The 25,673-nt window shown below is 42.9% G+C and overlaps 1 protein-coding gene and 1 long non-coding RNA gene across 2 annotated transcripts in view; one reads left to right on the plus strand and one right to left on the minus strand.

Moving 5' to 3' along the window:
• Positions 1–2,026: 2,026 nt before the first annotated feature.
• LOC144683997 (uncharacterized) overlaps positions 2,027–25,673 on the plus strand; it is a 37,990-nt gene continuing 14,343 nt past the window's right edge. The window contains exons 1-2 of the long non-coding RNA XR_013577378.1: positions 2,027–2,843; positions 16,795–17,030. This is a non-coding gene — a long non-coding RNA (uncharacterized LOC144683997). The remainder of the gene's footprint in view (positions 2,844–16,794; positions 17,031–25,673) is intronic.
• cd99l2 (CD99 molecule-like 2) overlaps positions 3,667–25,673 on the minus strand; it is a 153,903-nt gene continuing 131,896 nt past the window's right edge. The window contains exons 6-12 of the mRNA XM_078547659.1: positions 22,659–22,736; positions 20,888–20,947; positions 16,769–16,846; positions 14,304–14,336; positions 11,094–11,210; positions 7,988–8,053; positions 3,667–4,667 (exon numbers count right to left, since the gene is read on the minus strand). Of these exons, the coding sequence (XP_078403785.1) occupies positions 4,603–4,667; positions 7,988–8,053; positions 11,094–11,210; positions 14,304–14,336; positions 16,769–16,846; positions 20,888–20,947; positions 22,659–22,736 (497 nt within the window). The 3' untranslated portion in view covers positions 3,667–4,602. The remainder of the gene's footprint in view (positions 4,668–7,987; positions 8,054–11,093; positions 11,211–14,303; positions 14,337–16,768; positions 16,847–20,887; positions 20,948–22,658; positions 22,737–25,673) is intronic.

The following is a 25,673-nucleotide window of genomic DNA, read 5'->3' on the forward strand; positions in this document are numbered from 1 at the left end:
TGAGGCGTGTTGAAGAGCTCCTAGTTACACCATCACACATCATTGTGGTGATGGGCCTGGACTGGAATCTCTACCTTGGGCACAACCTAAAAGTTGCGCCCCAAATTGGGCCTATTTTCCTGATGTCAAATTGCACTTAAATATCCACACAATCAAAAGATTGTTACCGTGCAGAAGGAAGCCATTCAGCCCATCGTGTCTGCACTGGCTCTCGAACGAGCATTGTTACTCAGTGCCATTCTCCTGCCTTTTCCCCGTAACCTTTGCATGTGATTTCTATTCAAAAAATCATCTAATGCCGTCTTGAATGCCCTGATTGAGCCTGCCTCCACCACATTTCCAGGCAATGCATTCCAGACCGGAACCACTCGCTTCTTTTGCGAACCACTTTAAATCTCTGCCCTCTCGTTCTTGATCCTTTTATGAGCAGGAACAGTTTCTCTCTATCTACCCTGTGCAGCCCCCCCCCCCACCCCACCCCACCCCACCCATGATTTTGAACATCTCTATCAAATCTCCTCTTAGCTGCCTTCTCTCCCAGGAGAACAGTCCCAACCTATCCTCATAGCTGAAGTTTCTCATCCCTGGAACCATTCTTGTAAACCTCTTCCGCGTTCACATCCTTCCAATAGTGTGGTGCCCAGGACTGTACACCTCCCAATCTCATTAGATCATACGCATTCAAAACTGACATAAATCATTGCAAACGATCAGGCCCGAGGACATGGAAACACATGTACACGTGAGTACATTTTGAATACGGCAGTACACAATCCAATGGATATTGTTTTGAAAATTCCAAAATCTATTTTTGAAGGTGGTGGGTGGGGTGCTGAGTAAATAATACACTTGAAAGTGTGACCTCTGCATGTGAATTGTAAATCATGCGAATAGCTGCAGTACCTTTCCTGGGAGATCTGTCTCAATCACCAGCTAGCTGAATGTCTGACTCGCTTATCAACAAACTAAAAATAAGAACATGTCTTTAACGTGCATAATAAACATATAATGAATATATACAAATTATGCGAGTTTTCCCTCAATTACCTATTACATTTTAAGATTAATTATAGTCAAATTTTCACATACAGAACGACCTGTACCTATACACACACACATTCAGGAACACACTTCATTAGTCACATGCACGCTCACTGGGTTCAATCACAGAGGTGACTTGGGGGGGTGGGGGTGCGGGGGAGAGTAGATGGCAGAGAACTGTGAAGGACTACAGTCAGGCTGGCTCCACGACATTGTCTTGCCTCTGTCCTTTTCCCGGAGGATGAATCCCAATCGCCCGGCCATGGGGACAGCCAATTTGGGCACTTAATGGGTCAATTAGCGGCAATTGTGGAATTGGATTGCAATTGAGCGGAGAGCGGGAGGTCCGAGTTGCGAACCACAAGGGCTTTGAAGTTGCCACTTTGGTCAGAATCGGATTGGTGCATCCAAAATGCACTTCAGATTGTGCTGGTTAGGTTACAGCTCAGGTCTTGAATAAATCCTGCATCCACAGGATTTTCCTGATCACTTTGGCAGAAACCCTGTGGGGAAGTAAATGGCCTTTTAAAAAAAAATATGCTCAGTGGTTTTGGCTAACCTGCTTAAATTATAGGAAGAGACCCCCACCCAGAGTCATTTTCGCACATACGTGTGTGACAGTAGGAACACTGCAATTGGTCTCAGTGCTACTGGGGAAGAGGGGTGTGCAGACAATCTCCTGACGATTACCCAGTGATGTAGGTGTATGCAAATATTGTATGAGGCTCGTATTTGGGCTTAGCTGCAATTTAGCCTCCGATGGACTAATCTCCCTCCACTCACTTAAATCAATCATACTTAGTAATTGTTACTGGAGTGAGATACGGGGGCCTGATAATTATACACAAAATTAAATTGCAGGCAGGAATGGGAAGCAGGTTGGAAAGGGAAACCATCTTTCAAGATTCTGCAAGTTTACATTGAAGTGCTTGGGGACACACTGAGGATGTGAAAGATGCTATATAAATACAAGGTTTTTCCCCATTGCAATGGTGACTGTCATTAACCTGACATGAAGTTCATGGGCCCCGCAGGGACTGGGGTGTTTTATTGACCCCTTTGATCACATTTTGCTTTAATGTTTAAGTTTCCTTTAAATTTTGTCTTTTTGTTTTTGCAGTTTCCCTTTAAGGGGGTGCTTCTTAATTTGTCCCCTGATTTGTTAATTTAGTTTTACTCAAAAGAGTTACATTCCAGCACTGAGCGACTGGTGTTTATTACATGGCCCCTCAAGGCTCGATTCCCCAATTTACATTTGCCAATCCACAATCAGCCGCCAGTTTGGGAGCAATCCTGGATTTCATCTCAGCGGCCAAGGCTCGGGACTAACTGGGGATGTGTGGGAGATTACAGGCCATTTTCAAGAGTTAAATAAATGTCATTTTACTTATGACTAGTTTCCACGAAGTGCTGCCCCCTTTTGAAATAAAGCACCTAGTACCTTGTTTAAAATTGGCAAGCGTCATCCGAACAAGTGAAAAGCCGATATGGCACACAGCATTTTTTAGGCACTGTTTAAGCATAGCAAACAGTTGATAAATAACTGTTGAAGTGTTACCCCATTTGCAGCCAAGTTTCACCCTTGAGGAGTTTGCACACTTGGTATTCAGTCCGCACCAAGGTACTTTCTCTCTGCAGTGAGCCGAGTTCTATTCTAGCGACAGTCTGTGGCCGTCCAAGGCTGGAAATGATGATGGTGAAGCAGCTGAGTGTTTACAGATGATACACGAACATCATTCCTGTAACTGCTTGTTGCTATAATCTCGGAGTCAGCAACATGTATAACGCAGTCGGTGCAATCGGTGAGTACTCACGCATTCCAGTATTTCCACTGGAATATCTGAAACAGATGTTGTCCCTGCGACAGCTGGGAATTTATTTTAATTCTCTGCTTTAATTAGTGGCGAGTTACGGTTTTACGGAGAACATGCTAACTTACATTATCTAATTCTACAGAAGGACCATTTTAAACGCTAAAGTTTATCTAAGGATATGTCGTGGAAACAAAGGTCACCTTTTAAACGTTCAAATCACCATTTTAAGGAGCCAAGGCATCAAACTTAACTGGGGCTCTCCCTCGTGTTGCTGATGGGGGAGTCCTAGTTTTGGAGCACAGCTGTATAGTTCCAGTCGCCAGCCTGGCCCATCCCCGTGAGGCTATTGCTCTTAAGTTGGGATATCAGGTAATTGTGGCTGCTCAGACATTGCTGGGGTCAAAGTGCAGTTGGAACTACTTGTATATTTCAAACAAGGGATCGGTGACTGGCTGTTTCTCTTTATATGTATAAAGTTAGCCCATGGCAATGTTAAAAAGGAATCAGAGACGTGCTGAAGTGTCACGACTGCGGTGTAACAAGAAGCAAGCGCAGCCCTTAAAGGAAATGCACCAGAACCGATTTTTAATACAGATTGCTCTGTCTCTAACAAAAACGCAAGGGGCACAGACTAGCAGCCACAAGACTGTGTACGTGATAAATACTTTGACTGTGTTCGTACCGTTTATAGTGGTTCATGTCCTTCGCTTATGAAAGTCGATTGATATTTCAGAGCTCAGGAGACAGGCACAGATCAAGACAAGGTGTTCAACCAGTACAGGAGGGTTCTGGTTAAATGCTGATTGCAATCTTAAAAAAAAACTATGTACACAAGTTAACTGCATTCATGCACTAACCTCTTCTAGATGTGCACAACCCCAGGTGTGTTAAATCTGAAACAATGTTGCGCAAATGAACAGGCAGGTGTAAAGTTTCTGCTGCCTAATGCTGACACAATTTAGGGAACCCCCCACCTCCCTTTTAACAAAGTTCTGAGTCCAGTGGACAGGGTGGCTTAATCTGAATATCTGAGATGATGGCAAGAGTTTGAATCTTAAAATAGGAATACTGTATTCAACTCTTCCAGAGCCACAATCACTATGTTGAGGAATTTCAAATCCCTGGGTATGCTTTACCTGCTTTCTCCAGAATTTTTAGCACCCACTGCCATGAACTAAAGAGAAGGGCATTTTTTTTATTCAATTGCAGATATTTTTTTAAAAAAAGCATTCTAGTTTGCATTTCCAAAGGGTAGAGAATGGATTGCAGAGGAAGGACAATGCTGTCTGAAACAAGTGCATCACATTCTTAATTCTGCAACCCCATCTTTGATATGAACGGAACCAATCCATGGCTGTTCACCGGAACAGTACCCAATGTACCCACACTCCCCTCCCCCCCACCACTAACCATTAAACTTCATTTTTTCTAAAAGCACCATAAAGAAATCTCTAAACTACATGCTTAGTCCAAGCAACGACTTCTGGTAAATTGCTTATATCCAAGCCAAATACTTCCATTTTGTCCTTTACTTTTATGTAGGACCTAAGCCAACATTGAACCAGTGTACTGTACCTACTCTAACCACTGCACCATACCTAGTTGAACACATATTTAAAGAGCCAATCTAACGTTCTAAGGAATCACTTCCTGTTACGCAACCATTTTGTTTTAAATAAAATTTAAAGAAGCCATTTTAAGCAGAAGTTGGTGTCAAGGCAAAGGCTGTGTTTGGCAGTGTTCCCATCTAGATCTGATTGGCGTTGTCTGCAGAGGGCTTCTCTGATTGTGTTTGCAGGAGGTTCCGTTCAGCTGCATGAAGATTCAGCCAAACCGCCGTGATAGATGTCAGGAAGAAAACATAGACATAGATCATTTTAAACAGGACAAGCAGGCAGTGCACATTACCAAGGCCATTGAGAATCCAGAAATATAAACAAAGTCAGCAGACTCCCCTCCACAGAGCCCACGGTACATTCGAGCAATAGCTGTGACAGACATAGTCTGGATCAGCAGCAAAGTTTCTGCCACTTTGTTCATTCCTTGAGCCCAATGTAGGAATTGCTGCTGACATTCTGTTTATACTGGATCACAGTTTGATTGTGCCAGTCACAGCAATCTCACCAAGTAACCCTGTAAAGGTTCAGTAAGGTCAGAGAATGTTGTCTGGAACTTTGACATGTGCCATTTAAGTTCCTCTGCTAACTAGTCAGCCTACTGTGACTGCTTCTCAATTTAGATGTGTTTGCTGATTTACGTCCAAATCACATCAAAACCTTTTTGGATCCTTTCCCCCTGACGCAACCTGTGATGACACTGGAAACACACGCACACCCAGTTTTGTTCTGCAAACATATTTTCCATGTGCCAGCCCTGTGTAAATTCCTTGCTCCCCCTCTCCCTGATTTTGATATTGATTCTCCTTCTTCAGTGCCACCCAAGTAATTAGTACATTTGTTTTGCCAAACTGCTGCTACAGTGCACAAGTATCTGTCCTTCCTTATACACACTGTATCCACCTACTCAGCCTCAATCTTACCGAGAAGAGTCTAGATGAAATAGCAGTGAAGATTGCTAGGCCATACACTGTATTGGCATGCCAACATTCATCCAGGGCTCAGTTATAATTGCTAGTTATGGGAGACCTTGACTCAAGAACTCCCAGCTCTACTGTCTTGAGTAAATCCTGTGCATTTTATACCAGAACCTTCCTCCTCCTATTTTCTGTGGCGATGCACCCTTTTAAGTTCAAAGTAATCTTTGAAGACACTAGCACACTCCAAATTCTTTAAGCCAACTGGAGCAGAATTAGGATTCCAGTTGTAGAGTAGTTCTGATCATCAGTTCTCTTGGCTGAAAAAATGGCTATGGTGATAGGAAAGGAGTAATGAACTCCAAGGAATAGATGTGGGGAAATGAGGAATTACTGTCCAGGATACAGGCAAGACTGGACCTGTTTGTAATGAAACTGCATCACAACGAGTACCAGCCGGAGCAAGGTTTTCACTCTTTGACAGAGCTGGCCAAATGCGACAGGAGAGAGTAAGGGGAGTCAATAGGAAAAACTGTACCAAATCAACACTTGTAGAGTAAAGGGAGGGGGTGTCACTTGAGGCAGCCTCGAGATGCACATAACAAACACATGTCACAAGAAAGTCAAACCAACCAAAATCTAATGGAAAAGGAAGAAAGCAGAAAATATTGATGATCATGAGCTTGAAAATAAAAAGGAGCATGAACATGCAAAGGAGATTCCAGGACCTGAAGGTGACCAGAGGGTGAGAGAAACTTCCAACAAACATGGAGAGATTCTTCATAGGTTGAATGAGCAGTGTTCAGACGAACCCTGTAAGCAGTAGTAATTTCATTATAATAGTGATATTATCCATCTAGTTACATGTTAAATTAAGTGGGACATTGGAAATTTGATAGCATGAATATAGTTTCACTGGAGTGGAGTTTACTGTTAGCATATTCCAAAATCATGGAATTACTGGAGTCTGAGTATGAAAAATAACGTTTTTCTTGGGTGTACTATTTTCAATTGGTTTGATTTTAAACTGACAAATGATAAATTTCAAACCTGGTGCCCTTCTAAAATTCTTAGCAAATTCATTAGAAATGCCAGCATCAATGTATCACCAGGCAACTTTTTACCAGAACCTCTAGAAATGGGGAAGAGGCATTGCTAGTGAGTTCATGAGTGGTCAATGAAAGGAAGAAGTATGGTCAACGTGCTTCCATTCTCATGCAAGCTTAGATTTGGCTCTTGGTTATGATAGCAAATGTTTTTGTGTGGCATTTTTGTTCTTATTTATTTACTCACAGGATGTGGATATTGCTGGCTAAGCCAGCATTTATTGCCAATCCCTGATTGCCCTTTTTGAAGGTGGTGGTGAGCTACTTTCTTGAACCGCTGCAGTCCATGTGGTGTAGGTACACCCACAGTGCTGTTAGGAAGGGATTCCAGGATTTTGACCCGGCGACAGTGAAGGGATAGTGATATATTTCTAAGTCAGGATGGTGAGACGCTTGGAGGGGAACTTGCAGGTGGGGGTGTTCCTATGCATCTGTTGCCCTTGTCCTTCCGGGTGGTAGAGGTTGCGTGTTTGGAAGGTGCTGTTTAAGGAGCCTTGGTGAGTTGCTGCAGTGCATCTAGTAGATGGTGTGCCAATCAAATGGGCTGCTTTGTCTTGGACAGTGGTGAGCCTCTTGAGTGTTGTTGGAGCTGCACTCATCCAGACAAGTGGAGAGTATTCCGTCACACTCCTGACTTGTGCCTTGCATATGGTGGACAGGTTTGGGGAGAATTCCCAGCCTCTGCTCTTGTAGCTACAATATTTATATGGCTGGTCCAGTTCAGTTTCTGGTCAACGGTAACCCCTAGGATGTTGATAGTGGGGGATTCAGTGATGGTAATGCTGTTAAATGTCAAGGGGAGATATTTAGATTCTCTCTTGTTGGAGACAGTCATTGTTTGGCACTTAGGTGGCAAGTAACATTCGCACCACACATCAGCCCAAGCCAGGATGTTTGCTGACTTTCTGTGACTTTAATGTTGGTGTTAACCATTTCAATATCAATGAAAGGAGACCACTAACTTCATTTGCCAATATCGGCAACAGCAATTTCTAGTTGATATTTTCCCAGCATTGAAGGTGGCATTGGATGTATGGGATGTTGTGTCATAGTGTGGAAAGATACCTGGTCACCAAATCTGGTGAGAGTCCGATCACAGCTGTGGTGGTGAAGGGGTAGGGGAGGTGCAGAGTGGAGATCAGGCACTTCCACCAATATGGGGAGAGGGAGGAAACATTCCAATAAATCAATTGTTCAGGACTGTTGTTAAACAGAGTAAAATGGCAAAGGCCTTTGAGAAGATCTGTGTGGGGTAGGAGGTGGTGCATGATGCAGAGAACCAAGGGAAAACGGAAATGAAACTGGAACCAAAAAAAAATCAGCTATTTTTTTTTTAAAGAAAAGATACCCATTATCTGTGAGTAAACATGAGAAAAGGATATTTATTCAAAATTGGCTTTTAAAAAAATAAATAAAGTGATCACTTTATGAGGTAAAGGCATTCAGGAGTAAATACATTATATTTACAGGAATGGAAAGAGATAGACACTCACCTTGAGGCTCAGTCATTGCTCCTGCCTCGGCATTTTCTCCTTTGACGTACTGTTGATTAAGGCTCCCTGCGGAGTTAAAGGTGCAGAATGTGGCAAATATGACAGGTTCTGAATTCAGTCATTTCAATGCACTTTGAGCAGCTGCAGACATAATGAAGTCAGCACTAAGCGAATTCTAATACCTCTACTCCAGTGAGCAAGGCTATCAACGTCTGATCCATGCCCCTCTCCTCAAAAAAAAATCTATTAAATGGTGGCTGATAGTAGTGGAGCCTGAAAGCTTTGCAGTTGCAAAGCCAGTTTGCGCGCGTGTCAGTCTGTAACAGAACCCGAGTTGCTGTAACTAGTTTACGTGGATTGAAGTTAATGATTAACAGCCCCGTTGTGTTGCACCATAAGACATAGGAGCAGAAATTAGGCCATTCGGCCCATCGAGTCTGCTCCGCCATTCAATCACGGCTGATAAGTTTCTCAACCCCATTCTCCTGCCTTCTCCCCGTAACCTTTGATCCCCTTACCAATCAAGAACCTATCTATCTCGGTCTTGCACAGACGGAAGCAGATCTGTTTGCTCCGGCCTTTAAGCGGTGGAGCGGATCTCACTTTACATTATAAACAAAAATAAAAATACCTGGAAAAACTCAGCAGGTCTGACAGCATCTGCGGAGAGGAACACAGTTAATATTTCGAGTCCGTATGACTCTTAGAGTCATGACCGTCAGACCTGCTGAGTTTTTCCAGGTATTTTTATTTTTGGTTTTGTTTTGGATTTCCGCAGTTTTTTTGCTTTTATCGCTTTACATTATGTTGAGAATTCCAGTGGCGACAAACAAGGCTGCGCATTGTGTAGGGGTTCAAATCGTAGCCGCAGCTTCTGTCTGCTGTCTCCGAGTCCTCCCCCTTTAGCCATGCAGGTCACCCATACAAAAACGGCAGGTGGAGCGATTGACGCACTTGCAGTCAGAAATAAATGACAGTGGCCAAGCAGCCGTCAGAGACACAGCCCCTGGGGACTAGTCAGCTCAACTGGTGGCGGCAGCGCTGACCTCGACATGCTTCGGGGTGGAAGCGTTTGGACGTATTCTTGAGGATTTCACGACAGGATATCCCACCTGCAACTGCTACCTATTCCCCAAATAACCTTCCCCCTAAGAGCGAATAAACAAAACAACCGCCCACCCATCTCCCCACCCCCATTCTCCAGGTTTTGATCACAACCGTGTACAGGAGATTAAAACTCGGAGATTCCGGGAGAAGTCGCCGTCCCCATCCACGCTGCTGCTGAGAGTCCGGTCTTGCTGTATGTGCAGCGTCAGTGAAGTGAAATACAATAGTGAGGTTCAAATGCTCGCGCACTGAAGGATATAGTCGTCGGCATCCTTCCAGCTCCCTAAGATGATGGACACACCTCAGTTTCACTGCTCTTGTTACTCGGCTGAATTATTAGGATCATAAGTGCCTCAAAATGGGCTAGATTTGCCTGGCTGGAGAGCCACTAGTTTGAAGGATATAGGAAGATAATGGTTATAACACGCGACCAGCAAACCAGAGAATTGTTAGTTCAAATCCCACCATGGCCAAGCTGTGAGACTTGAATTTAAAAAAGACTCTGGACTAGCCCGGGGGGGAGGGGGAGGAGGGGGGGAAGAGGGAAGCTGCCAAATTGTTCTTTTTAAAAAAAACTAATGCACTTCAAGAGTACATTGTCACACATACCCTGTCTGACCTACAGGAGACTGGAGCCCCACCCTTGGTGGTTGACTCAAGGCCCATAGGGTAACCAAGGATAGGCAATAAATAGCTAATCTTGGTGGATTTGGCCACGTCCCCAGAACTACATGTATATTATGTATAGAACTGAGCACAGTCAGAATAAATCCTTGGGAGAGTTTGTGATTCCCTGTGTCACAGAGGTAAAATTAAGGAGCTTTACAATATCATTAACTTGGTAACTACTGGAATTCATCAGGTGTGGCACAGGTTAGAACTAGACCACCTTACCCTGTTTTGTGATTTCAACTGAAGAGACAAAGCTAAGAAAGATTAGACAGTGGAGCAGTTCTGCATCCTCCTTATCTTTAACAAACATGTTGTAAAATAATTTACTACATTATCATCTTCAGTGATATCCAAAGTAAACAGGGAGAAAAACTATTACAGAAAGAATTACAAGCCAGAATCAGGACAAAGGCCATGGACAATGGACTCAAAACGTTAACTCTGTTTCTCTCTCCACAGATGATGCCAGACCTGCTGAGTTTTTCCAGCATTTTCTGTTTTTATTTCAGATTTCCAGCTTTTTGCTTTTATTTTAGGAGCAACAGTGGGAGCATTAAAAAAAAATCATGAAAGGAATGCTAATGTAATGTAAATAGCAAATGTAAATAGAAAATGCAGAATGTGCCTAAAAGCCATTCTGCACTGAAACGAGAATAAGCAGGTTCATGTTTCAGGTGGGACCCCTCACTGATGTGCGCTCCTAATGACTTCCTCCATCAGGTTTAACAGCAGAAAATATCGAACTGACCATAACCCAAATTCTCATATATGTTGTACATGTGTGTGCACTTTCTGGCAGCAACCAATCACAACAGAGCGCTACGAATATTCCCCTCCCCTGCCCCCACCCCTCCTCCCAAAAAAAATCTCCTCCGTGCAGCAGCAGAATCCCATCTGACACAGCAGGGTCCAGAGGACTGAACTCAGGAACCCCGATCACACTTCCTTTTTAAATGGCTGATGTGTCAACGAGGCGATTTCTACTTGTCTTTGGAATGCTGGTTGTAGCCAGTAGGTAGCAGTATGAGACAAACTAGAGTCATAAATATAAATGGTCATATAAATTCAATCAGGAATTCAGGAGAAGCTTCTTTACACAGAGCGGTGAGTCTGTGAAACCGCTACCACAAGGAGTGGCTGTGGTGAATAGCATAGTAAGAGAAAGCTGGAGATGAACACAAGGGAGAAAAGAATAGGGTTAGGTGAGGTAGGGTGGGAGGAGGTTTGTGTGGAGCAGAAACACTGGTATAGAGCAGCTGAACTATGTAGCTTGTTTCTGTGCTGTAAATTCTACGGAATTTAATGTAACACTTCAAACGTACTGTACCTTGCATTTTAAAACATAATTGCTTCTTCTGGTAGGCAATGTAACTGGACACTGCACCCAACAAAGCAGCAGCCACAGCACTGGCGATTCCAGCTATTGTAGTTTCAGGTATAGCCACTGGTAGAGAAAGGGAAATATTGAATGAGTCACAATGACAATCTCGCAACACGAATAACTTAATGTTAGCTGTCATTTATTACTTGATCTTACTTCGATACGTTTTCTATACTAAAAACAGTTGCTATGTGTTGTGAGGTTTCACAAGTGTCCTAAGGGGTGATTTAGTGGTATTGTCACTGGACTGGTAATCCAGAGACCCAGGATAATGCTCTGGGGACCTGGGTTTGAATGCAATAAAAATCTGGAATTAAAAGTCTAATGATGACCATGAAACCATTGTCAATTGTTGTAAAAACCCTAATGTCCTTTAGGGAAGAGAACCTGCTGTCCTTACCTGGTCTAGCCTACATGTGACTCCAGACCCTCTGAAATAGCTTATCTAGCAAGCCACTCAGTTCAAGGGATGGGTAATAAATGCTGGCCTAGCCAACGATGCCCACATTCCATGAACAAATAAAGAAAAAAAGCTCTTTAATTCATTGCTGCTGGGTCAGAATCCTGGAGCTCCCTGAATAGCAGCACTATGGGAATACACCTTCACGACATGAACTGTACTGTTTCAAGAAAAAGCCCTGAGTTTCCAGTAGCATTTTAATTCTCCTTCCACTTTCACTCTGACCTCTCTATTCTTGGCATCCTATACCGTTCCAATAAAGTTCAACATAAGTTTGAGTAACAGTATCTCATCACCTTCTGATTAGGCACTTTACAGACTTTTGGACTCAACACTGACCTCAATAATTTCAGATCATGACCTCTGCCCGCATTTTTCATTTCAGCAGCTGTTGATGATTCTGCTTTTCCCTCTAGACTCATCACTTGTTTCTTTACTGGTCCTATTGCCACCCACTTCTGCTTCGCACCATCATCCTTTTTGTGATTTAATCTCTCCTGCCTTCCACCCTATCACAGACCTTCCCTTAAGTTCTTTAACTTCCTACCCTCCCTTCCTTGCCTCTGTATTTGCTTAAAACCCATTAAATCACTAACTTTTTCCAGTTCTTATGAAAGGTCAGTGGCCTGAAACGTGAACTCCAGCACCCAATCCCACACATCTCCCTGCATGAACATGCAGAACCTTGGTGTCTGGAGCTAATTTTTTAGCCTCAAATCTTAACTACCAGCAGCTGTGACAATTCTCCTTTCAGAAACATCATTCACCTGTCATGATCTCACTCCAACGAGCATTAAAACACTTATCCACACCTTGGCTCCATTACTCTGATCTCGTTCTGAGCCAACTAGCCAATTCTAACCTTCAAAAACTGCCACACAACTGCTGCCAAAGTCTTGGTGCAGTAGTGTGCCAAGCCCTACTCTCCTATCCACCTGTTTGCCAACTTCTATATCCCCCCACCCCCCAATACCCCATTGCTTTGAATTGAAAATCTATGTTGCATCATTCCCTACCTCTGTAAAGTTCTCCAACTCAACATTTTGGACATGCCCTCCTGACTTTATATGCTCCTCCAATCTCTTTAGTCACAGAATTGTAAACTGCCTCAGTACCACACCCAAACACATTCCAAACCCTTCCACCCTACTACTTCCCTTCCCCTCTTCAAACACTCCCCAAAACCATGGCCACTCTTTCAGGCACCTTCCTAATGCTCCCCCCTGCCCCCCCCACCATCAATATCCACTTGGTGCCTCTATGAAGTACTTTGGGATGTTCTATTACATAAACTATAAAAATCTTTTCATAACATCAAAATCTTGGGGGGGTTACCATTGACCAGAAATTGAACTGGGCTAGCCATATAAATACTGTGGCTACAAGAGCAGGTCAGAGGCTGGGAATCCTGCAGCGAGTAGCTCACCTCCTGATTCTCCAAAGCCTGCCCACCATCTACAAGACACAAAGCAGGAGGGTGATGGAATACTCTCCACTTGCCTGGATGAGTGCAGCTCCAACAACACTCAAGAAACTTGACACCATCCTGGACAAAGCAGCCCACTTGGTTGACACCCCATCTGCAAACATTCACTCCCCCTACCACCGGTGAACAGTGGCAGCTGTGTGTGCCATCTACAAGATGCACTGCAGGAACTCAGCAAGGCTCCTTAGACAGCATCTTGCAAACCCATGACCGCTGCCATCCAGAAGGACAAGGGCAGCAGACACACCACCACCTGGAAAATCCCCTCCAAGCCACTCACCAAATATATCGTCGTTCCTTCACTGTTGTTGGGTCAAGATCCTGGAATTCCCTTTCTAACAGCACTGTGGGTGTACCTACACTACATGGACTGCAGGGGTTCAAGAAGGCAGCTCACCACCACCTTCTAAAAGGCAATTAGGGATGGGCAATAAATGCTGGCCTAGCCAGTGATGCCCACATCCCGTAAATGAATAAAAAATTATTATTATTTTGGGAAAGTTATAATACTGATATCTTAACATAAGTTCTTTCAGGGGAATTTATTTCACTTACACTTTTTCCAATTTATTTTCCCATTGAGGCAACTGTAATCAACTTGTTGCCTTCCAGGGGCAGAGTCACTCGAGGTCTAAGTGCTGTTCTGACAATGCACATTGAACCTCTGCACCTCACCTCCATACCTTAGGCCCAGAACCTAGCCGCTGTTTGGCACTGCAGCCGGCAATGACTGTGTGGATGAATACAATGACTGTGTGGTACCAATACCAACACAGACCAGGATTTAAACACAGATACCAAAGTGTCCAGCATTATGTCAATAGCCTAGGGAAATTGAAAATTTCAAAACTGAGATTAATAGATTTTTGTTAGGCAAGTACACTGAGGGTTAAGGAGTCCTGGCGGGTAGATGGAATTAAGATACAAATTAGCCACAATCTTGAAAGGTTAAATGGCCACCTTCTGTTCTTAAGTTCCTAAATCCATCAGAACATGGCAGGCACACTTTTACACTTGTCAGAAATAAAGATGTGACCATCTGAAACTTCCACCACACTCGCGCAATTAATCCCTTTTGATAATAGATCTGATTGGCCTAAGTTGTCAACGCTATAGGCTCCTCAGTGTGTTCCATGGGACAGAGCTCACAACCGCCAGCAATCAAGCTACCTCTTAATGCAATTTGATTTCACAAATTAGGAACACTTACCTTGATCCTTGTCATCAGAAGGTACGTCGTCACCTAGAAAACAAGGTAAGAGGTCATTTGGTGCCTCACCACAAAGACCATAAAAAGGGGACAGAGAGAGTGGCAGGAAACTGTGAACAGGAGTCCAAAGATGGCTGTCCATATTGGATCATTTTGTAGAATACTAAAGGCTGTGATTGTTCCTGTTTAAGAATGTTCTATTGCAGAGGAGAAGGAAGGGAAGGAAAGGAAGATTTTAATCTATATAGCACCTACCACAACCTCAGAACATGTCAAAGTGCTTTACAGCCACCAAAATACTTGTGATGTGTAGTCACAATTGTAATAGAAATACACAGATTTACAGCACCGAAGGAGGCCATTCGGCTCATCGTGTCCATGCCAGTAGGGCAAGAGCTATCCAATCTAATAGGGGAGAAGGCGGTGTAAGGGTAATGTCACTGGACTAGTCATCCAGAGGCCCAGGCTAATGCTCTGGGGGCATGGGTTCAAATCCCACCACAGCAGCTGGTGGAATTTAAAATTCAATTAATAAAATCTGGAATTGAAAGGTAATCTCTGTAATGGTGACCATGAAACTATCACTGATTGTCATAAAAACCCATCTGCCATCCATACCTGGTCTGGCTGACATGTGACTCCAGATCCATGGTAATGTGGCTGATTCTTAATTGCCCTCTGAATTGGTCTAGCAAAGTCTCTCAGTTCAAGGGCAATAAGGGATGGGCAACAAATGCTGGCCTTACCAGTGACGCCCACATCCTATGTAAGAATAAATAATAAAAAAGCACTTTCGAGCTCCTGATCCTTAAGTTTGTAACTTACAGCACTGCAAGTACCTATCCAAGTACTTTTTAAATGAGATTAGGGTTTCTGCTTCTTTCTTTCTACCATTCTTTCAGGCAGTAAGTTCCACCACCCTCCGGTGTAAAAATGACTCTCCAACTTTCCTCTAACCTTTTCATCAATTAGTTTAAACTTATGGCCCCTGATTACTGGCCTCTCAGTTAACGGAAATAGATCCTTCCTATCCGCTCTATCTAGCCTCCCCTCATAATTTTGTACAACTCAATTAAATCTCCATTCAGCCTCTTCTGTTCCAAAGAGAAGAACCCCAGGCCACCCAATCTTGCCTCAGAGGTAAAGTTCTGAGCCATATAAGGAGGTACTAGATCAGAATGATCAAAAGCCTGGTCAAAGAGGTGGGGTTTAAGGAGTGATTTAAAGGAGGGTAGTGAGGTGGAGAGGTGTAATGAGTGTGTTATAGAGCTTGGGGCCTAGGTAGCTGAAGGTGCCACCGTGGTGGAGCAATTAAAATCTGGGATGTACAGGAAACCAGAATTGGAGGCATACAGATACCTTGGAGGGTGGTGGGGATGGAGGTGATTACAGAGATAGTGGGGAGTTGGGGGGTGGGTCAGGTGGCAGGGGTGAGGGCATGTAGGGATTTGAAAGAAAGAATGAGATTCTTAAAATCAAGACATCGCTAGTAGGTCAATGACCTGGCTGGGGTGAGAGGGGAATAGGACTTGGTGTGCGTTAAGACACAGGCAGCTGAGTTTTGGATGACAAGTTTATGGAGGGTTGAATGTAGGAATAATGCTGTTGCTTACAAAACAAAAAGCAACTGGCCCAACATTCCATCCAACTCTCAGCAAGAGGACGGAACCTGAAAAAGAAGAATGTGGCAGACCAGCCAGGAGTGAATTGGAATAGTCAAGTCTAGAAGTAACAAAGGCATGAATGACTCTTTCAACAGCAGGTGAGCTGAGACAGGAGTAAAGTCAGGCCATGTTATGGAGGTGGCAATAGGCAGTCTTAGAGGTGGCACAAAGGAGATTGGAAGCTCATCCCTGGGTCAAATGGGACACCAAGGTTGCGAATAAACTGACTTAATCTCAGGGGAGTTGAAAATTCAGATGAAAGTGCGATATGATAGAAGTGTTAAAAAATTTTAAAAGGATAGGATGAGGTAAATAGAAGATGACTTTGCAGTATTTAAGGGGTCAAGGAAAAGGGATACACGATGAAATGAAATAGATTTATAACAGAGAGCAGGAATAGCATATTTGCACAGCGAGTGGTGAGGGTGTGGAATTCTGCATGAGGCAGAAACTGTGGCCGGGATTTTCTGGTCTCGCCAGGAATTTCCGCCCAAAGTCAACCGGCGATTCCCGCCACAGGCAGAACTGGAAAATCCCGGCCTATGTCAATATTGGAATGTAGATGAAAGAAAAGGAATTGAAGGGAAATGGGAACAAAGTGGGTACATGTGATTAAAACTGCTCAAGTAGAGGTTAAACAGCAACCTGAACTGAATGGACCAAATGGCCAGTTTCTGTATTGTAACTTTTATTTCCATTTATGTTTTGATATCCAACAATTATTCCACAAGTTATGCGACATATTAATCTAATCATGTGTGAAAACCGACAAATGTATGAACCCAACAGTGTGATGTTTACCTGACTTTTTCTTATCTGGTTTATAGTTCCCATCATCCAACAGATCTTCAAGGTCTTTATCTGAAATGTCAGAGGCACCTACAGATAGAGAGAAGATGATATCGCTGTTAAGTACAATGGGATGTGACTGTGCACCCCGGAATCAGGTATTTAAGTGCAAGTTATACTCTAGGGTTTGAACACCTCAAATGTCGAACAACAATTCAGGAATTTGTGCTCAGCTGCCAATGGCAAGTGGAATTTGCCCATTGTAAATGATCAAGTGGGTTGATATTTGTATGTCGTTGTTGTTGATAGTACGTCACCTCATCAAGGCAAATGGGACTTAATATATATTGTATATTCTAAAAATGTCCATGGTGTACTCTATTTATTCTAAATCTTATTACAGACCTTCCAACCCAAGAGAAAATGTTGACATGTGAAAGCCAATCAGGAGCAGACTGCTGCTCATTAAGGGATAATGTTGTTGGAAAGAGGGACAGCTCTCACAAATAGGCCTTATTTATACACTACAATCTCCCCCTCTAAGAACACTAGTGTCAACTAGCTGTCAACATATCTTTCATATCAAGTTGATTGACTGGTTAATGTTTTGCATCTGATAGCAGTAGTTGGAAATTCACAAATGATTGAATGGAATCTTATCCAAAATGTGACATGATGCAATTTAGGCCAACCTTGCTTATAACTAAACTGTCAAAACACGTCAACGTCGAAACAACCTTTGAAAAAAAGTAAAAGTGATGTGTTCTTTGCTGTACAACAAACTAATGATTCCAAATCAATGCTTGGCTGGAATAACTCAGCAATTTCACAGCATTCACATGGCAAGGGACGTGGGGTTTATCTTAAACATGTCATTTTAAATTGATGTAATCTGTTAATCTAGTCTGAAAAAAAAAAATCCAACATACAGCGGGAAACCAAATAAGTAGGATTGTTTCACTATGATCATCTTCTGTGGTAGTGAGGTTCCTTTTTCGGGAAAAGCTTGAACGAATATCATTTGAGATTCCTCACAGCCATGACACAAAACGTATCCCAGTCTGGATTCAAGTTGAGTTTCCATGCATCTCCCAGCTCATTACTTTCCTTTCAGTTTACTCTCTTTCTGCACTTAATTTTGAACTTTACATCTTATTTTTGGCTAGACCACAATTTCAGGAAATAGAGATACCTCAGGCACTCTCTGATCTAAGGTCTGGCTGATGGTGATAGTACACCCAGAGAGCTGAGGATGCAGGGCAAACTCCTCACTATTGATGCAGAATAAAATCAGCACAGGAATCTGTGAATATTAGCACACAGGATCAAAAGTTAACAGATGTACCTGGATCCAGGTTCACTGAAAGAAACTAAATGATTATTCGCTTCAGTCTTACAGCAAATGAGTATTTCACAGAGAGAACAAAAACATCACAAATCCAACACTGATAACACTTTGATGTGCACAGAAATGTACTCGAGTAATTAATTCAGGATTATGGTTAGCTTATGGACTTTACCTTGAAACTCTCATTTGCAAATCGAATTGAGCATTCTGGAAATCAAACTTTTCAGGAAATATGTCACAGCAACTTTGAGAAAGAGGGTGGGGCGAGTCCATTCTTTAGTCCCAGAGGTCAGGGCAGCGGATATGGTCCGATCTTCAATTCTGCTGGGCTTTGGGGGGGGTGCTAGGGAAAGCATTCCTGTTCCTCTTGGCTTGCCAGCAGTGCTGTTAAGGCACTTGCCTCTTCCACGAAGCAATCCTCACCCCAGGAACCCACCCAGCCAGGGTTAAACCTGGCAGCTAGGTGAAATGAATGGCACGCAGCCTTGTTACAATTTCAAAATGACCAACCAGCTTCCTGGGAGGAGGTTGGTTGCTTGCTTTCCCACCCACCCCAGGTCCATTAAGCCTGGAAGTAGTCGGATGGAATTGGGTCTGGGATTTTTAAAATGTTCACGTATTAGCTGACCTCAACCCACCGGTTTTGTTTGGGGTGGTGGTGGGGGGGGTGGGGTGGTGTGGTTAAATCCCACCTATTAACTCTGTTTCTCTCTCTCCACAAAAGTATCCTGACCTGCTGAGTATTTCCAGCATTTTAGGCTTTTACAACATATTTGGGGTTTGGATCATTTTGAAGGGGTGATCTTCATGTACAAGAGTTTTTTTTTTGAGGTAGGCCTGTGTCATTGAAATGGTTTCAAAATGACTTAGTGGCATATCTGAGTGTCTGTTGTCATCGTCTTTCTGTGACCATCCTGAATTTTTGGAAAAAACTGTTATAATTGAAACATTTTCACAATTGTCAAAAAGTGCGATTTAGAGAAAAAGAAGGAAGACGACGGAAAAAGACGTAAAGCCATGCACCAGCCCCCAATAACACTTGCAAAATTCATCCACACGGAGGAAACACTGTCAAAGGTAGATTCTGGTGGAACCGTGCAGTCATGCAAGGCTGCTTCTAAATAACTTTTTATTAATGGTACAAAGGGTGAGCAATGTTTAAATTTTGCTTTAATAAGCAGATTTATTTGTAGACCAGAAAGGAGAGTGCTGTTAATAGCCACACGCTGCTTGTAGAAGATAAGGAGGATCTATGGAGATCGGGGGACATGATGCTAAGTCGGAATGCAGTGAGCGACAGGAAAGGAGACTGCAACTGGCTGCGAGTAAAGCTGGATGAATCCAGACAAGCCCAAGGACATGGTCTCTGGACAGCCTCAGAAAGAAAAAAACATATTTGAGCCTGAGTTAAGTTGAGCGTACAGCTAGCAGATATGATACTCAAATTCTGCTTTGAGATGATACTAAAGTATTCTGTTGGTGAAGCATTCTGCTGGCATACAGTGGCACTGCCTTCCATTTGTATCTTTAATCCTTCCAGGAACTAAACCATCACTGTTCTGGCACTGAAACAATGCACTGGTCCGATTCTGTGGCAACCAGCTGGACTGTAACTGAGTCACATAGGCTTACCCTAAGTGGTCAGGGTCACAGATCAAAACACAGCAGTTAAGATCAGCAGAAAATACAAATTGAATAATTTCTGTGTTATCTGGCTTTCAAATGGTATCCTGTCCAACAAATTTCTCTTTAGTAGATCTTGAAAGAATAGGCAATGAGACTAATTGTTTTGCTGATATTTAAATGGTATGTTGAATCTCGAGTAACCTTTACAAATTTCAGCCCACAGTTTATAATGTGGGTTGTAAATCTGCTTTCCCCCTTCCAACAAATTATTTCAATGGCCAAATCTTTGCAGCAGCTAATGCTGCTGCCTTATGTCTGTTCGTTAGTGTTGTTCTGTGTGGGTTTACTAATGAAACTTTCATTTTGTGAGTGTGAATGAGAACATGTCATGATATTAAGGCTGCTGGTTAGCAATCTTCAATAATGAATGCATTCAGATTTTCTGAAATTGTATGCGAACTTACAAATTAGGAGCAGGAGTAGGCCTCTTGGCCCCTCGAGCCTGCTCCACCATTCAATAAGATCATGGCTGACCTGAATGTAACCTCAACCCTAGATTCCAGCCTACCCCCAATAATCTTTCACCCCCTTGTTAATCAAGAATCTATCTAGCTCTGCCTTAAAAATATTCAAAGCCTCTGCTTCCACCACCTTTTTGAGGAAGAGAGTTCCAAAGACTCACAACCCTCTGAGAGAAAAAAATTCTCCTCATCTCTGTCTTAAATGAGCGACCCCTTTTTTTTAAACAGTGACCCCTAGTTCCGGATTCTCCCACAAGAGTAAACATCTTCTCCACATGTGTGATATAATTCCCAAAACTCAACTGACTGCAAATGTTCAGTGGAGCACCTTAATCTGAGTGGAAAAATTCCTTCCTTGATTGGATGGTAGATGATTGGATTGGAATAACTGCTGCCAATTGAGATGGTTTGCATATGCAGTGACCGCTTTGCTTGTCTACCGTGGTGTGGCTGATTATTGGCTAGTTGTTGCCTGTGTAAAGACATTTTTGTAACTAGAAAGGGCTCAGTCTCTTGAGAAAACTCTGCTAGCTGTCTCAAAACTCTGGCTCAGAGTATTAAATCAAATCTTTAGGTTTATGTTTGGTTTGACCCAGCTCTGGATGGATCACCCAGCTCTAGTGACAGCCTCCTTACCCATTTTTTTACCTCCTTTTGGTTTGTCATTCCCTTTGGAGCCTGGAACAGAAGGGTGATCTGTTGGACAGATAGAAACTCTTTAGCTAAGAACAACAACATGTAAAAAGGAATATTCTCATCTCAGACTCTCCGATAACTCTTTCATATGTAAGCTTGTCTCCTCTTTGCAGCGGTAAGCACTGCCCGTTCCTCTGACTGAATGTTCTCATGTTCTCACATCATATTGGCACATGGGCAGGGGTTGAAAGATTCTGCTCATATCAGACTTCAATCATCAATTAATGGTCGTCAGAATATTTTACATTGTTTATGCAGGACCTGAGTGAGATCAGTTGTTCTTGCTTTTAAAAATCTAAAACCCACTGTGCTTTTGGATTTTTAGTGGGGCTGTCATTAAAATTTAGTTAAGTCGTTCCTCATCCTATTTCTGTACGTCCATTTGAATTTTAAAATGATTGACTGCAAATGTAAAAAGCTAACATTGTCTTGTCTTGTCCATCCTTTGTGACGAAGATGACCATGTTCATCATTCAGGGTGTTTGGTAGGATTCCGGTGGGTGACTGCTAGGGTCTGGAAGGTTCTGCTGCACATTGGACAGGATACCAGAGATGGCTGAGTTTTGGGTGAGTTGCTGGCTCAAGGTTTCCTCTCCTTGCATTTTCTCTCTGCCTCTGATGTGCATTTGCTTTTGAAGAAGGCTGCACCATTTTATATTTGGTTGTACTAGGTGCAGCGGTCCTGGGCGAGCTTCTCCCAGGACTCCGAAGTTGACATCAAAACTCTTAAGCAAAGCCTTCAGGGTGTCCCTGTAGCACTCTCTTTGACCCCTAATAAGAGCGAATCACAGACTCAAGCTCTCCATAGAAGATTTGCTTTGGTGAGCAAGTGTCAGACATTCTGGCTACATGATTAGCCCAACACAATTGTGACTATCTCAATATGATGCTTGGTCTGGTATTTATCCTGTCATTTGACCTCCAGAAGCTTCTGAAGGCAGCTCAGGTGAAAGTGGTCGAGCTTCTTGGCATAGTGCTGGTTACCCAGTCCAAGTCCTGCATGTGTAGAGCGGAGTGGGCAGGAATATTGCTCTATGGGCTTCCAGTTTGGTAGACAGATTTACTCCTCTTTGTTCCCAGACTGATTTTCGAAGTCTGCTGCTTTGGTAATTCTTTCATCTGTCTCGTTGTCCATATAGACAGCTCAAGCGAGTGTGCTGCCGAGATTAATGAACTTATCTACTGCTGGCAGGTTCTAGTCATGGACTGAAACCCTGGGCTCAAGATAGGGCTTTCCTGGAGCAAGCTGGTACATTCCTTCAGTTTTCTTGACACTGATCATCAGGCCGAGGTTGTTGCATGCATTGGAGAACAAGTCCATACTACATTACATGTTCAGCTCTGAACCGGCAGCTAGTACACAGTCATCAGCAAACAGTACATCATAAGGTATGTCTTTGAAGACCTCAGTCTTTTGCCTGGGGTCGTCTCAGATTGGACAGTTTCTCCTCCGTGAGATATCTGATTTCGATGCCAGGATAACCATCGCGGGAGGCGTAATAACACTGTACTTTCATATTTAAGTTGGAAGGCGGTTTCCTTGCAGAGATCTGACGCAAAACTTGAATTTTTTATTTCATTCCTGATTTGAATCTTTAAAAAATTTAAACTCTCACAGGTAACTTTCTATTAAGTGACAAATGAAGTACCAAATAGACTTTGAGCTCAAATAACTATATGGTGGCAGATCCTTTCTGCTTTCATTCCTTACCTGAGTCACCTTTACCTCCCTTGCCACGGTTGTCATTACTGTCATCAAGAGCATCCAACAAGTCAAAGTCATTCGGGTCTAGAGGTACAAAGAAAATCCATTCAAAAGAAGTTCGGGGTGGGTTGGGGGAATAAGTGAGTTTGCAAAGCTGGGTAATTTAAACAAGTCTTAGAGATTTCCAGCAGCCAGAGGTGAGCATGTGACTGAAACTGTGGTGTGGGAAAGGGAGGTTCCATTTCATGGGGTCCAGCTACCAATATTGGGAAAGAACTGTACCCCTGGGACAAAAGGGAAGAGAGTAGAGTAATAGTCAGAAATTGTAAATTAGGCACCACAGGTATAGAGGAAAACTAAAAAAAAAAAGAGATAATGTAATTAAATCATGAAAGAAAGAAAGACTTGCATTTATGTAGAGATTTCATGATCATTGGACATTTCAAAGCGTTTTACAATCAATGAAGTGCTTCAGAGGTATAGTCATATCGTGATATAGGATCTGTGGTAGCCAATAAGTGCTCAGAAAACTTCCACAAAGAGAAATGTGATAATGACCAAATAACTTATTTTTTGTGATGTTGATTGAGGGATAAATAATGGCCAAATATTGGAGAATTCCCCTGCTTTTCATTAAAATAGTGCCATGGGATCTTTTACATCCAGCCAAGCAGGAAGATAATGGCCTCAGTTTAACATCCGAAAGGCCTCACCTCTGACAGTGCGGTGCTCCCTCGGTACTGCACTAAAGCTTTAGCCTGGATTTTTGTGCTCAAGCTCTGGTGTGGGACTTGAACACGGAACCCTGTGATTTAGAGTCGGGGTGGGGGTGGGCTACCAACTGTGTCATGGCTGAAACATGAAAAATAAGGAATACTTGAAAAAAACAACATGACAGCAGAAGGACAGGTTAGGGGGACATGTGATCCAAACAACCATCCAAAGTTCCCTAAAATAAAAGCAAATAAAAAAATTCTGTGGATGCTGGAGTAGCTCATCTACCAGGGAACAAACTGAATTAATTGTAGGTGCAAATTCAACTGAGAGGGTAGAAGATAGTTGCCATTACTGAAAAATGGCTGCAAAATGGTAAGGACTGGGAACTGAATATACATTAGAGGAAGAGGATAGCATGCTGGACATAGGAAACTGATACTGAATCACAGATTCACCAAAATCAACGTAAGCAAACCAATGGCATTAAAGAGTGACAAATCCCAGAATCAGAAGATTTCCAAACCAGGGTTTTGAAATGGAAAACATTGCAGATGCCCTAGCTATAACCTTCCAAAGTTCTCTCCATTTAGGAATCAAACAAATTGCACACGTGACTCTGTGGTTGAAGAAGGTAGACTATTATTATTAACCATTCAGCCCAACATCCATTATCGGGAAACTACTAGGGACGAAATTAAAGATAAAGAGGAACACCTTGAAAACTTTCCTAGAGAGAGCCAGCATGGATGTATAAAGGGTAGATCATGCCTGATGAACCTGCCTGAACTTTTTGAAGAAGTGACTAACGTAGTGGACAGAGAAATGTTTAAGGGTGTTATTTATACCGACTTCAGGAAGGCATCTGATAAAGTCCCTCATAAGAGAATGTTAATTAATGTCAAAGTTAATGGAACTGAAAGTAGACTATTGATCTGATTAGGAAGCTGATCGAGCAGAGGAGCAAAGATTAGGGATAATAGGCAGGTACATAGGTATTTGACAGTATTTGAATAATTCGGTTGCACAAGGACCTATATTGGGGCCTCAACTGTTCAGTGCCTTAATTAATGACTTAGATGATGGGGTAGACAGCCATATATCCAAGAAAGGAGGTATTGTAAGTAGTGCAGCTAGATGCATTAAGTCACAAATAGTTATTAATAGTTTAAGTGAATGGGTAAAACTGTGGCTAATGGACAGCAATGTAGGAAACTGTAAGGTCATCCATTTGAATCTGAAAAGGATAGATCAGAATACATTCTAAATGGTGAAAAGCTAGAAATAACAGAGGCCCAAATAAACTTAGGGGTCCATTGTACAGAGATTAAAATAGCACAGGCAGGCACAGAAAATAATCAAAAAGGCTAATTGGGTTGGCTTTATATCTAGAAGAAGGAGGTCTTGTGGCGCAGTAAGTGGTACCCCACCTCTGAGCTAGAAGCTCTGGGTTCAAGTCCCACTCTAGGACTTGATGGCCAAAGAAGTTGTGTTCATAATGCGGCTAAACAAGCTGAGTGTCAACTTGTAAATTCTTCCAACATAGGCCAATGGTAAGGGGTAAGAACAGAGATTCCTGGTCAACCAGCTGATAAAAGGAAATTGGAGCCTCCTTGGCCTATCTTTGGTGGAGATCGCAGAGCTGTGGGCCGGACCTGCCTTTGAGCAGAGAACTCAAGAAGAGGAAGGCATCCAAAAGACAAGATTAGGGTAGAAGTTATGCCACATTTATACAAAGCTCTGATTAGACCATGCCTGGAGTACTGCGTTCAGTTCTGGCACCACACCTCGGGTATATATTGGTGTTGGAGGGAGTGCGGCATAGGTTTAGCAAAATTATACCTGGACACCAAGGGTTGAACTACAAAGAGACAGCAGACAAACTTGGGTTGTATTCTCTGGCATATTAGAAGATTAAGGGGCAACTTCATTGAAGTTTTAAATATATTAAGGGAAATCGATGGGGTGGGTGGAGAAAAACCTTTTCTGTTGGTTAGGAAGTCTCGGATTAGAGGAGATAGCCTAAAGACTAGAGCCAAGCCTTTCAGGAGTGGAGTTATGAAACACTCCAACACCCACAAGAGGGTGGTAGAATTTTGAAATGGTCTTTCACAAATGACAATTGAAACAAGGGCCTGAATTTTACCCTTGGCGGGCACACGCGATCGGCGGGCCCAGGACTGGTGAGAAAACTAGACCCGGCCCACAATCGGCTCACAACCGCAATTTCACACTAGCTGGCCAATTAAGGCCCGAGCACCGTGAAACACATCCCCCCAAAGGTCGGGAAGGGCCAGGCGGGGGTGG

Source organism: Cetorhinus maximus, chromosome 8 (assembly GCF_964194155.1).
Source record: "Cetorhinus maximus chromosome 8, sCetMax3.hap1.1, whole genome shotgun sequence".
Lineage (NCBI taxonomy): Eukaryota > Metazoa > Chordata > Chondrichthyes > Lamniformes > Cetorhinidae > Cetorhinus > Cetorhinus maximus.